Genomic DNA, 14,518 nt, shown 5'->3' on the forward strand with positions numbered 1-14,518 from the left:
TGAGTCTATATCCTAATATGTGAAGGTGCCAGTCATTTTTAAACAAAGGCTTTTAAATCTTCTTTTTTTCCACACTCACTTTCATTTTTATTATTCATGTTTTATTAGTGCTTTCCTTTCTATTCTGTTCCAGCTGTAACATTGTGATTTGTTCATGCAGTAAACCAATCACATTCTCCTTTCTCATATGTTGATTCACAAGATGCATTTACGGAGCTGAAAGGCTTAACTTCTCTGTACTTTGGTCCCCTCCTCTTTCTCTTTTTCCTCTCAGAGTTTGCTTGAAATGAACAATATTCACTGATGTAAAAAATAACCTCATTACTTTTAAGCCACAACTGACCCCAGTAAACTTTACGCAAGTATTTTACCCAAGACTGGTCATCTATTACGTGGACATTCCTCGCATCTGTTGCAGAAAGTTATTTCTGATCCATGATGTGAGGTGGATTATCCAACTCTGACTGCAATGTTAAGTTGATAAACTGCTTAGCACGTGTGCACAAAATCCCTAATCACTGCAAATAGTTTTGTCTTGTTACATTTTGACATTGTTGTTGTGTTTCCACAGAACAACTGCACTTGCGACACAAAACCCAGGACAAATTAGGATGTTACAGCGCAAACCAGTGGTGAAAACAGCCGTCACACTGTAAATCTGTTATGATGTCAAAGTTTAGTGGGTTGGAGCTGATTATTGTTGGGGGTTATCTTTGGTATTGATCTTCATATTTGTTTGTTTCATGCAGAACACCAGAGGGCGCTGTTGTCCAAGGTCTACATTCAAAAAAATCACAAGCTCGGTCCTTGCACAATCTCACAATCTGCAGCTGGCTCTCATGTATCACATTCCTGCTGTTATGTATTCAGTAGTTTTATGAAAGACAAAAAAACAAACATTCCGGGGGTTAAAGTAAAGCTCGTAGGGCCAACGCTGGATTATTGTCTTTTATTAAGCATCAGTCAGTAAAATTGCTTCAAAATTGCTCATCATAGACATTTTTCCTATATATATGATATTTTCAAGTTCAGTTTGACAAAGTTTTTCATATAGCGCTACATGCGTTGAACAACAGGAAACCAAAGAGAATATTCTACAAGGTCGACTGGTACATAGTATGAAACTTTACAAAACAAACATTTCTCCAGACACAGTTCGGGCAGCAGGGAAGAGTCTCAGACTTGAATAACAGTTTGTCTGCATTTGGCTCAAACCTCTTCAGTGGCATATTGTGCTTGAAGAAAATGTTTATTTAATAGCGTAGTAACTTGTGCTTTTGAATATTGTGTTTGAACCAATATGTCTAGTTGTTGTATGTTGACATTCTTTTTATTTTGATGGATGCTAGACAGTAGAGAGTTGATTCAGAAAATAAATAAAGTGCAGTTCAGAAGACGAGAAAAGGTATAAAAAGCAATAAGGACATTGTTGACGTGCATCCAACAGAGAAACTAGTTTGAACCATTCAAATAGACTATGGCTTGTTGTAGTAAGTCCACTATGATGAGAGGCTCACTTCCAAAGATGTATCAGTATTATCCGCATGTCTGACTGTTGTGTGATGAATATTAATGAATCTTCTCTCTTCACTGTGCAACACCCCTCCCCCCTTTTTTATCCATCTAATCTTTTCTTATGATTCTTACAGTGAGAGTCACATGACGATTTGTCAATTTGACATTTTTCTCCCATTATTGTGCTGCAATAAGCGTTGGGCTGCAACAAATCCCCGTCACCAGTGACTGTTTGCACAGTTTCCTGTGAGCCTCCCCCTTTTTGCAAGACTCTTTAGTTACAGAGTTTGTTCCTCGGTGAAACCATCTGACCAAATCCATGGCTGTAACTGAGCTTTTCCTGCTGACCGACATACTCTCCCTGTGCACGCCCAAATGATATTCATAGAAACGCAGAAATGAACAAATCCACAAAAGGACGTCTTGACCCAACTGCCACTTTTTCTTTTCTTTTTTATTCCGTGCAAAAGAAGCACAAGGTCACTCCTTGTTTCTCATTGACAGAATATCATGGCGGTTTCCTTGCCTGAGGAATCCTTTACCGTCTCACAAGATCAAAGAAGCTCACAAACTGTGCACTGAAAGTTTATCATCTCTGTGTTGAAGTTGGACATGAGATGAGGGAGCAGAGTGCTACGGCCATCATTAGGGATGTCAGTTGTAATCATGCTGACAGCACTGCTCTCCCTGTCACACACCGCACCTCTTCCTATTCCATTCACATTTCACACTCCTTCATGGGGGCATGTAGCGGAAGTGAACATACACATCATAGCAACAGCTCCGATAGTTTCAGACGTACGCTGCAGTGGTCAGTGGTCTCTGCTCTTTTTGTACTTTGTTGCAATGTGCGCATTTTTCTATGAAAAATACAGGGTTAAATAAAGGGATGATGAACGAAAGGCCCCAAATCTGGTTTTCTGTTCACAACATGTCTTTAATAATTCAGGCTTCAGCGGGCCGAAGCCACAGGTGAGGAGGAGGGGAATTAAAAGGGGATGAATGAATGTGTGAACAGAATATAAACCGTGTAAGCATCTGCAATATGTTTTCTGAGTCCTTAAGGACTCCACCTCGTCAGATTACAGTATGTGGACTGGCTTGCATCAAATGAGACATCCAGTCATCTCAACCATCACCATGGAAACAGTGTCCATTCAATTGACTGAGTGAGTCTGCACTTGTTTGTATTTGGGGATTGGATTTTTTCATGTATATGCATTATGGTGCATGTGCACAGGAAAGACATGAGAGGAAGTCTGACAGCACAATGACACAGTTCTCCGTGTGTTTATTTACTGCACAGTTTGTTTAATTGCCATTCAACAGATTCAGTGAGGGGGCAGGCGTTTGTTAAAGCAAAGGCACAGAAATATCTAACTCATATTATGTCTAATGATTGCAAACAACCATTGTTAGTACTACCTTTTAAGCATGAAGCTTTACTCCCCAAAAAAGACATGCTTTGTAGCATGCTTGCATGATATGTTGTAAAGATGATGATGTTGTAAAACTATGCTTGCATTATTAATGAAAGAAAGGGCAGGAGAGCACCAGATGATCAACACCCAGGTTGGTCACATGTTTGGAGTCAAGTCACACCGAAATGCAGGATGCACGATGTTTGGTTGAAATAAAGTGGCCTGCAGACACAACGTACCTCCATGCTGTTTGTGTGCCAGCGCGACGAGCTGTGTGTAGCTGCAAGGTGGTTTTATGTTTGTAAGAGATGTCATGTGAACTCACACAAGCTTAATGTTTTGGATTTCTGGAAGCGAAACCACTTTTCAAGATCCACAGTGTGTAAATAATCAGATTAGGTTTTTAAATGGATGTAAAATAAAGTGCTGTGTTCCGTCTTCATTTTCCTTCTTTTTTTGGGGGATCCTCCGTCAACAGCTTTCTCCCTCAGATGCTGGTCCTGTCATCTGTGCCTTCTCCATCTTACTGTACATGTTCGAACTGAATGAGCAGGCATGGCTCCCTGAAATACAGTCTGTCAGATTCTGCTGAGAAAAGGAATGCTGACATTTCAAACATCATCTGTATGAGTTATCCGAAAGAACAATTCTTTGGTTCTTCACATTGCACAAAGGATATAGGAACATACGTTTAAAGGGAGACGGTAGCAAACAATACAAATTCATCTACCATATTATATTGTCTAATAAATGCAACTCCATCAAAATAACGCAGTACATAATCTAAATCTATGACATTAGCACAATATATTTTGTCTAAGAGTCCATTCGTTTAGAAAATATCTTAAAAATATAAATTATTTCCATTCTTTCCCTTGTACAATAAATGTGTATGTTAGTAATATTCTACTTTTGTAGTTTAACATGTACAATATTCACACTCCTTCAACAATCTTTGTAATTTGCAGTTGTCTTTTCGGCTAAGCTGATACTTACAAGCTCTGTTATTTAATATAAAGTTAGGTTTCATCAGAACAGCTACAAGAGGAATGAAAACGCATTTGAAAAACCTTTGTGAAAGTTTTGAAATAGCACAAGACTTTTTTTTCCCTCAAGATTTAAAAATGAACTCTGATTACACCAATCGGAGGGACACACACAGACATTTAGAAACAAACAAAATACGTAAACAAAGAAGAATAAACGGTTCCTTTTCCCCCCCGTGTTCATTTTAAAAATCCTCTTCAAGTTAAGTTGCTCTGTCTTTCCAGCAGTCGGGCACGATGGGAACCAAAGGGAAATGGATGGATGCAGCCTCAACGGTGTCCCTCTGTTTTGTCTAAATGTATTCTGTGTAATAAAAAAATATCAGCGAGCAAAACACTAAACTCCTGGTGAAACGAAACAGTCTGAAACACTTGATTATCCTCAAGTTCACACTTAAGGCAACGGACGAATGTGCTCTTCGTCTCAGTGCCTCTGTCCGTGCATCTCACTCATACAAACACAAACATCAAACATGGGACACAACTTGGACTAAGACCAGTTTTGAGGAAGGACGTTGAAGGAAGCAAAACATACATTATCCCCAACATGTTTTATATGCCATAATTATAAAATTTATATTCATTACTTCAAAATATTTCCCCGTTACACTACAACATAGTGATTTGAAGTTATCTCAACTGAATGAGTTTCCCAGTTGCCACATTTTAATGCCCTTGGTGGTTTGCTACTTATTGGACAGACTTTGCTTGTGGCTTTATCCAGGAATATCAGAAAAAAATAGATTTTTGATGACAAAAAATCCTATCCTGTACTCACGTTTTTTTTTAGATGACAATATGGGCTTAAACAAATGTATTAACAGTAAAAATTATCACACCTCTTAGATCAGAATCTTCTGCTAAGCAAGTTCTTTAAGGAGTCCTTGGTCAGAAAAGTCTAAGGGCAGAACACAACAATCTTTCCCATCTTCTAAAATGATTTAATTTATTCATGTTCCTGCAAATGTTTTCAGTGCTTTTCATATTTTGGGGAAATTCACTGGGCTTCATATTTACTCTCCAATACCCCTTTATCCTCCCCTCCTGTTTCTTTCCTCTATGGTCTCTCACTTATTGTAACTTTGAGCATCTGAGTGACTCTTCTCTGCCTGAAGGGTCTGAGTCATATGGTTTTCCTGCCCCTCTGATGGCAGTGTGCTGTTACCAAGCCTACTCTGGAGGCCCTCCGTGTGGCTGGACCCCTGCTGGAAGCTGGAGTGATGGTTAAACTTGGGGCTGGCCTTTTCCAGGAGTCTCTGGGATGGATTTGTGCCTGAACCATCATGCAGGTGCTCCTCCTCATCTGTATCAGCATCAATGAACTTATTGATGGACGAGTCGTGGAATGTGAAGATGCCGGGCCGTACATTTTCTGGGCTTTTGGCGGGTGTCCTGCTGCTGGCAGTTGTGTAGACGGACACCTCTGGGCTCTGGACTGACGAGCTGTCTGAAAGGGCCCCGGTCCCTGTATCCTCGCCCTCTCTGAAGTTGACCTTGAGCAGGTGGCTTTTGTGTGGGTTGTTGAAGCGCACTCCTCTGCGGCTGTCAGAATACGGTCTGGGCTTAGCGCCTTGTCCTGTCTGAGGTGTATTGGTACCCTGGGATCCTTCATGCTCATTCTCCAAAGTGGGCTCCAGGCGGGGATTGGCGCTAACCCTCCCTGGCATGTTGCTATTGGGGCTGTGGGAATAGCGAGAGCTCTCAGGAAGGTCAGTGGTGCAACTGATGAAGCTGTCAATGCTGGACATGCTCCTCATATCTGTTACTGCCCCTGCTGTGCTTGAGATGGCTTCATTAGCCATGTTTCCCATCTCAAATTCAGCTCTCTGCCTAACTACTTTGGACAGCGGCTCTTTTTCATTGCTGTTGAGGTTGGGTTGTAACTGAGTTACGGCCATCTTGTTGTACATCTCCTCCAGTTTCTGCACACTTAGATGCTGAGGACTGCCAGAGGGCTTGGTCTGCTCTTGGTAGCTTGACTCAAGGGTCTTCATGGGGCTGCTGTGGCTGATCTGTGAAGTAAGTTTGGGTGTCCCTGTCTGCTGACGAGGAGACACATGGTTATCATGCAGCTTCTCCTTTTGTTCATCAGATTGTTCCACCATTACATCCATGAGCTCTACACTGGGGCCAAATGCGTCCTTAATGTTCATAGAGACAATGCTGCCATTTCTCTTTGCTCGCTCCAGAGCTTCCCTTCTTTTAACGGCTTTCTCCTGCCTCTTTTGCTCTTTGTAGAATTCAGAAAAGTTATTTACAATAATGGGGATAGGCAGGGCTATCACCAGTACACCAGCGATGCAGCACAAACCCCCAATTATCTTTCCCAGTAATGTTTTTGGGTAGATGTCTCCATAGCCTACTGTGGTCATAGTAATGGTAGCCCACCAGAAAGAAGCTGGGATGCTTTTGAACTTGGTGTCTTCCTCATCCTTTTCTGCAAAGAACACCAAACTGGAGAATATCATAATGCCCATGGCCAAGAAAAGGATGAGCAGGCCCAGCTCATTATAACTTCGCCTAAGAGTGAAGCCCAGAGACTGAAGACCTGTGGAGTGACGAGCCAGCTTCAGAATACGCAAGATCCGCATGATCCGGAAAATCTGAACCACACGACGGACGTTCTGAAATTGCAGCACACTCTTATTGGATTCTGTTAGGAAGATGGTGACGTAGTATGGCAGGATGGCCAGCAGGTCAATAATATTCAGAGGACCCTTGAAGAACTTCCATTTGTTGGGAGAGGACAGGAAACGGAGCAGGTACTCCATGGTGAACCAGGCAATACACACAGCTTCCACATGAGCCAGTTGCGGGTTGTCTGTGGCTTGACCAAATTCATCTATGTCCTGCAGCTCTGGAAGGGTGTTCAGAGACAAGGCAATGGTGGACAGCACAATGAAGAGGATGGAGATAATTGCCAGGATCTGGAAAACACAGAGGGAAAAAGATTTTAAAGATTAAAAAAAAAATAGTATTAGGGGAGTAGACCCCAATGTTTTTACCAATCTAGTTCTATTTGGTTGGGAAAACATTGTCGGACTATTGGTTTCCCATTTGGTTTCCAGATGCAAGGTATATGCATACTAACACAATAGAAATGACTTTAGAACAATGTTCAGTCTGATCATCAGTTCATAATTTTGCTGATGATGTTTGTGTTTGTGTGAGGCTCTTTTATCTTTTCATTGTACTTATGGCAAAAACACGTTAAGCTTTTATTTCAGGAAATAAGTGTTGATATCATGATCACAACAAACAGGAACAGTAGACCCAAGCAGTATTTTGCCACCATGTGCCACAAATCATACATATACATGGGTAATTTATTCTGCACTTTGCAGCATTGAAAAGTAGGGTATAGGGGAACATAAAAGAGGATAACTAGTATTAAATTAGCTGTGGACTGTCCTTGAACTACATGATGGGAGTTCAAATAAAGTGTGTCAATCTGGTGTGGTGTCATTTGTGTTGTTAAAGTGGAAATAGAGAACTTTTTGGCTTTAACTTCTCATTATGATGTTAAAGCTGAATTTCAGAGTGTAATGACCATAGAAAATGACACCATCTGCGATGATATTGGTCCCCTATAAGAATTGATTCTCTTGGCAACTGGGACATGGTTTAAGTTGAGTCACCCATTGTGTGACCAAAACAGGGAAGAAAATAGCGTTGAGTGATGGAAAGCTCTGTGGAAAAGTACCATACTGTCGTATTGTTAATGCAGCGATTTACCACAGTGACCAAACAATAATATCAACTGGAACCACTTGGAGCACAAAATTATTGCCTCTTTTAAAATGCGCTTCAGAACTGACAAAATGTCTGGACTAGTGATGACATTTTCTGCTGATATAGGTTCATGGCCCAGTTAACTTTTCTGGCTACTTTCTTCATGATGACGACATCCTGAGCAGGGTGAACGCTCGGAAAGCTGCTGGCCCTGATGAAGTTCCCGGACGTGTGTTACGAGCCTGCGCAGAGCAGTTGGCTGATGTCTTCACCGACATCTTTAACATGTCTCTAGCCCTTTCAACATTCCCCGACAGTTTTAAATCTGCCACCATTGCTCCTGTGCCTAAACATTCCACAGCCAAGGAACTGAACGATTTCCGCCCGGTTGCACTGACACCTGCCATTGCAAAATGTTTTGAGAAGCTGGTCGTCTCACAATGGAAATCCTGTCTGCCCGATTCACTTGACCAGCACCTATTTGCTGGTCAACAGAGGGTTTGAGCCAACTGAGCCAACAACTAATGATATAATCTGCTGAGTGTAATAGGGTCCGGCCATAGTGCTGGGGATTACAAAGGCGGCATAGTTGTGGGTGTGCAGGTGTGCCACACCTATTATTCCTGTCCTAGAGTAAGTGTGAAATCCAGCACAAGGTCACTGTGGCGGCTGTGTCCCATGCCAGTAGCGAGCAGGATTATTCCCTGGTACCGGTCTGCAGCCGTAAGCTTTTATTAATCTTGACAGGTGACTGCTTGTACACCTTGGCCTTTGAGGAGAGAGACTAAAAGCACAGAAACCTCAACTGTGGGGGAGGTAAGAGGAGGACAGGAAAAAGACAAGAGGAAAGACATTTCAACTTCAGCAGACATACAGAAATAGTTCAGCTGTGAGTGTGAATTAAAGGGCAGGCAATTTTTTTTTTTAAACTCTCACAGCCTTTCCCTGAAATAGCCTGTCCCCTGGTCTGGATCCCAAAAGACACGAAGTGATGGATGAAAACTCACAAATAATAGCCATTAGTGGAATATATATAGATATATATATATATATATCTATATATATATATAGCAACAGGTTAAAGTCAGAGTTGCTTTTTTTAGGGTGTATGCAGATGTGGAGGCCAGATAGTTTAAAGGAAAAGGAAGCTACTCATTGTGAGCATTGATTTAGCAGCAAAGGAAGCAGGAGGCAGTGGCAAGTGGGAATCACACCCATCAGATCAAGGCTTATCTAGCTTGACGCACTGACCAGGCCTGAGCATGGCTAATTAATCACGCCGAACACAAAAGGCAGCGTTGAAACTGAACCCCCGGGTTTTGAGTGAGGAACAGCCCAAACGCTACTAGCCCCACATACCTCCTCACCTTCCGCCACGGAAGTGTGCCAACCAGAGTTCAGCTAGAGAGGAGATTACAGGGAGGTGATCTCACCACAGACACACAAATTAAGAGAGGAAAGTCTCGTCTGTCGACACTGCACAGTGACAAATCCGTGACACACAGGGAATGAGGTAAACCCGGTCTGAAAAAGAAATTGGCGATTTTCCTTGCGTAGGCAATGTGATGACAAGGTCTCAAAAGTTAGGAAATTGAATAGAAAATGTCTTTGTGTAGCTGGGAACAGTGTGCCTCACTTCCTGTGTGCATAAACTGAATCTGATTAAAGGCTGCTGCTACTTCTACACAACCCTTACACACACACACACACACACACACACACACATACACACACAGACACACACACACACACACACACACACACACACACACACACACACACACACACACACACACACACACACACACACACACACACACACACACACACACACACACACACACACTCAAATTTACTCCCAGCTCAGTTATTAGCCCCAGACCGTCTTTCCCCGCAGGCCAGGAGGCCTCCTAAAGTGCAAGCAATGTGTGTGTCAACAGGGCGCTCGCTAGGCCATGACGGACTGCAAGAGCCGCAGAGGAAGCCTAGTTACCACACTGCCTTCCCCACACAAGGTTAGCTCAGCTTCACGCTTGATCAAAGGAGGACTGGACAGAGAAGGAGATTCTCTACATGCAAACTTTGCTGCAAGTTTGTCAGAGAGGGAGCATCACATCATGCTTAGAAGTCCAAAAAATTACCTGGTGTGTGGCCAGGTTGCGCTTATTTCTCAGTAAGGAGTAAAAGAGGGCCCTGTGTATTTTGACGGGTGATGCTTTTTCAACACACAAATGATGGGCGCCATGTCTTCATTTGGGCTATCTGGGTCTTTATTCCTCTTGCAACTTTTTATTTTGACTCTTTTTTTTCCTACTCCAACTCAATGTCACAAAGGAAAAAGAAAATACTTTAAATGGCGATTACTTAAAGTGATGCATTGACATGAATTCATAGAAACATTTTCATCATCACGATTTAGCCTATAAGCACTAACATTTGCTTATCAACACTAAACACATTGTACAGCTGAGAATAATTGGTATGCCATTCGTTTTGTGGGTATTTAGCAAATAACCGACAACATTACATCCAAAGAGATTGACGGAGTGAGAGAGGGCAAAATGACTGTCTTTACCAAATTTCATGGCAATCCAGCCAATTGTTGCAGAGAATTTCACTGTAAGCCACAAATGCGAACGTGCAGGGATCTTCAAAGTCAGTAGGATTATCATGGGAACCAAGGATGTACCACAGTTTGACAGCAATCCATACGGCCGAAGAGTAGTGGAGATATTTCCTCGTGATATCATGTTCAGTGTTTTTCCTGTGGGTTTTTTGATTGAATGTTAATAACTGTGAAATAAAGCCAGAATAGTGCCTTCCATGTGCTGTCAGCAGATTTACATAATATCTCAAAGCAGAAATGACACATTTTGGAAAAGTTCATTTTTTTTGTCAGAGGATTTAAATTCTTACAATGTCTAATAATTGGTGAATCATGAGCTCTACATCATGGAATATTTAAAGTCATATAAATCAGGAGAGACGGAAGAGATAAGACAGACGGGAGAGGGCAGAAGAGAGTCAGGTCAAGACTGGAGGCATGTTAGGAATAAATGAAAAGTGAAATACAAGACACACATGTGACATTTGGGCTGGTAAATAAATGACACGTTGAACAAAGTAGTATTGTTGTTGCCAGATGGGATTCAGGGTTTGCGGCACACTGTGTGAAATGTTGATTCACTTCTGGTTCTCCTGGTTCGTCGTCACCGTAAATGGGTTTGCCCTTGTCACTACCAGTGTTGGGAGTAACGCGTTACAAAAGTAATGTAATTACTGTAATGCATTGCTTTTAGCTGTAACGCAGAAACGTAAGGCATTACACACACAAAAAAGGTAATATTTTACTCGGTACAAATCTTAGTAACGCGCGTTACAATGCATTTTAACCCGAAATGAAGTGGTGTTTTGTTTTTATACAGATTCGCCAAAAACTCTGTGAGATCAGCAGAGGAGAATAATCCTCGCAACATCCGCGCCTAGAAGCTAAGGTACTTCCTGTTGTTAATGCTTGAAGAGATGATGACTGCGGCAGCAGTAGACAGTACATTCGCGAGATGGACATACTCCCATTACTTTCATTTTGTCAGAGACAAGGACATGAAGAATATTAACAAATTAAAATTAACGTTTTCCCATTCGATGCCACTTCAACCTCAAGATGTTAGGAGACTCGTGGCAGAGTATGTCGTTGAAGTTATGCTGCCGCTTTCAACAGTGGATTCTCCAGCTTTCAGAAAACTTGTCGGCAAGATCCCCGCCGCGACAAGCAATGACAAGGCAAGCTATCGTTGCCTCAACAGGTTAATTGTCACTGGGCTTAAGAAATCCATATTTCCAGTTATTTTGGTGAGAGTAACTTAAAAGTAATGCAATAGTAGTGTAATGCCTTACATTTCAAATACAGTAATATTATAATGTAACGAATTACTTTGAAATGACAGTAACAAGTAATGCATAATGCATTACGTTTTTGAAGTAACTTGCCCAACACTGGTCACTACAAGAGAGGAATCAATGGAGGAATTATGTCCGACAGTGACTCACTCACTCACTCTATTTGCTGTGGACATGTTGGGTGTAAGATGGCACCTCTGATCCTCCGATTGTACTACTTCCTCTATGATTTGCCAGTAAATGGTGTCTGGCCCTGTGCCCTGACAGCTGATCTACCTCCTGCAGACTCTGTTGTGGTTCTGCTGTAGTTCCTTCTGTCATTTACAGTGTGCGTGTGTGTTATTAGAGGCGTGGAATAACTGGATGGAATTACCCTGCCAGAGAAAAATGCAGAAGTGTTTCCTCACTGGTCTAAATGGAGAAGCCTCGTGCAGCTGGAAGCACCTCCTCCCCGGAGTCACAGTCAGCTTGGAAAGTTCCACATAGGGATGACGGTGAGGTAAAACCACTCTCACCTGCTGCCCTCATACATAAAGTTATTACAGTTTATCCCTGTGCATACAATTCTCCTTGTTATTTCTGTTTGAGCAATTTGAGCAGAAAGGACAAGGCTGATAACATGTAATGTTTTAGTTACTACCAAAAGTCTCTCTGCAGTTTCCAACTTCCCTTCCCTGTCCATGGGTCTCAAGCCTGTTACTCCATAAAACAGTTGGCCCCTGTAGTTTTTTATCAAACTTACTGAAACAATAGCAAAGTGCATTCGTTGCTCTGGTGAGTATTTACAGCAGCAGGATGTTGTGTATGAGATTGATGCTAAGTTAACTAGATGGCCCATGTTCCTCATAATGAAGGAATACTGCATGTCACCCAGTGGCAGTCAGTGATGTGTTGATGGAGCTCTGTGGCACCGAGGAGAATATATATCTAGGCTTTGTTTACACAAACAGGATCAATTCATTAAGTGTTATGGGATGTCTTAATGGCAGTGAAAAAAAACATAAAATCACCAGACTTTAAAATCAGCCTATAAAATTTGCTCTGTCATTGTGATCTTCCAAATCTTTCTTTAAGAAACTTGATAATCCCTTTTTTTCTATGGCTGGAAGATTGCCTCAAAGGTAAATATTTGAGTTGTGCGTGTTCTGTCATTCTCTGTAAATAATGGCGAGATTATCTGGTCTCATTGGTATACTTGGAAACTTCCTCAGAATCTAAAATACAGTTCTGTGGTTTTGAACAATGTTTGTCCGCCCACCGTGTCTCTCTATTGACTCACTGACAGGCTGCTGCTTGTTGAGTGTTTTAACTCCCTCAAACAAAGCATGGCCGGAGGAATCCTGCAACGATCACGGAGAGGTCCGCTGAAGTTTTTCATACAGTATTGATACTCATTTACATAAATATTGTAACAGTTTTGTTTGAATTAATTTCTAAATGTAGGTGATCGTTTAACATTGTTTTATTCTAGCATCGCACTAGTAGATCATTATTTATCTAATACACATTGTTATAGAATTACTAGTAAGAACTAATAACAACTGGAACTTTTGGACTATATAGAAAAGCTTGGAAAACAAAATGACAAAAAAAAAAACATGAGAAGAAGAAGCAACAATAATAGCAATAATGACAGGCTTTGAAGTATTATTACTTCACATCACAATTAGTTTGGAAAATGAGTAAAATGAGTAATACTGACTGCCCTTCTGTCTCTGAACCAGATTGGCAATGACATTATAAGCATCTCCCAAATTGACGAGACCTCCTGTGTCTTGAACAGATGTAAGGACCCCCTTGAAAACGAGACAGGTTCATCTGAAGGGGTTATTCCTAATAAAGAATTTGAACAGATGTGTCCTACGCCTCATCTACCTTGTTTCACCTTGCCTAGCAACCTTCTCTGTCGCACCTTTAAACCTATGGCAGGGAGCCTGTGTCTGTGTGCTGAGGAGTTGACAGCGAGATGGATCACTGAGCTTGCGGCTTAACGCACAAGGATGTATGTGTCCTTTCGGATGTGTGAAGGTGGTACTAAAATAATGAGGCGCACAAACACAGGGCATTAAGTGTGTCTGGGCATGTGGGATTTTTGTCCGTGTGAGCCGTCGTGCAAAAGTTGTTATTTGCAAATTACGATTTTTTTTCGGTTGGGGATGATGCTTTAAGTTAAAAGTTGGGATAGTGTATGGATTTAATGTGAGTGTAATTCCACAAAATGTTCTAAAAAGTTAATAACATAAATGTGTGCGTGTTTGCATGTGCAACTGTTTGTGTTTAGTGTATTGTGACTTAATGTTGACTGCAATCGATCTCATCATTGGGTGATGATGACGTGTGTCCATCGAGGCCGAGCGTGTCAAATTTTGAAGGACATGAAGGTGACAGAGAAAAGGTGAGAGGGTGAGAAATGGAAAAATGAAGTCAAAAAAAGAGAGTGACAGAGTGAGGAAGGCAGCTGAGAGACGTCTCCCCTGTTGCCGATGTAAAAATCCTGAGTGTGGGACGCCTCAGATAAAACACCTGTGCTTTTAGAAAACCTTGACTCTGAACATCTGGGGAACCTGTGTTATCAGGGGTACAGTGAATAATAAATGCTGCAAGATTATAATAACAGCGTCTCTCCCGCCTCTGCTAATTATTTCAGATGTTTTAAAGAATTTAATAGCTAAACCATCTCCTGTGTGCAATTCTGCCGTTATCTCTTCCCCTGCAAGTGAGTCATTTCATAAGGAATATAAATCGGATTAAGCATGAAATGAATGACTGATTAAAAGATTATTAAGTGTTTAATGACCGGAGCTGCTCTAATGGTAGCGCAAAGGACGCTTATAGATCCACATTACATTTATGATCTAAGCCTATTGATGATTCCAAGCTGTAAATTGGCCCCGGATCCCCAGA

The 14,518-nt window shown here is 41.6% G+C and overlaps 1 protein-coding gene across 1 annotated transcript in view; it reads right to left on the bottom strand.

Annotated features, from left to right (window-relative positions):
- Positions 1–934: 934 nt before the first annotated feature.
- The window catches only part of LOC118309334 (potassium voltage-gated channel subfamily B member 1-like), a 34,268-nt gene continuing 20,684 nt past the window's right edge, over positions 935–14,518 (bottom strand). The window contains exon 3 of the mRNA XM_035631338.2: positions 935–6,909. Coding sequence (XP_035487231.2) covers positions 5,050–6,909 — 1,860 coding nt within the window. The 3' untranslated portion in view covers positions 935–5,049. The remainder of the gene's footprint in view (positions 6,910–14,518) is intronic.

The sequence above is a fragment of the Scophthalmus maximus genome, chromosome 6 (genome assembly GCF_022379125.1).
Source record: "Scophthalmus maximus strain ysfricsl-2021 chromosome 6, ASM2237912v1, whole genome shotgun sequence".
In the NCBI taxonomy this organism is placed as follows: Eukaryota; Metazoa; Chordata; class Actinopteri; order Pleuronectiformes; family Scophthalmidae; genus Scophthalmus; species Scophthalmus maximus.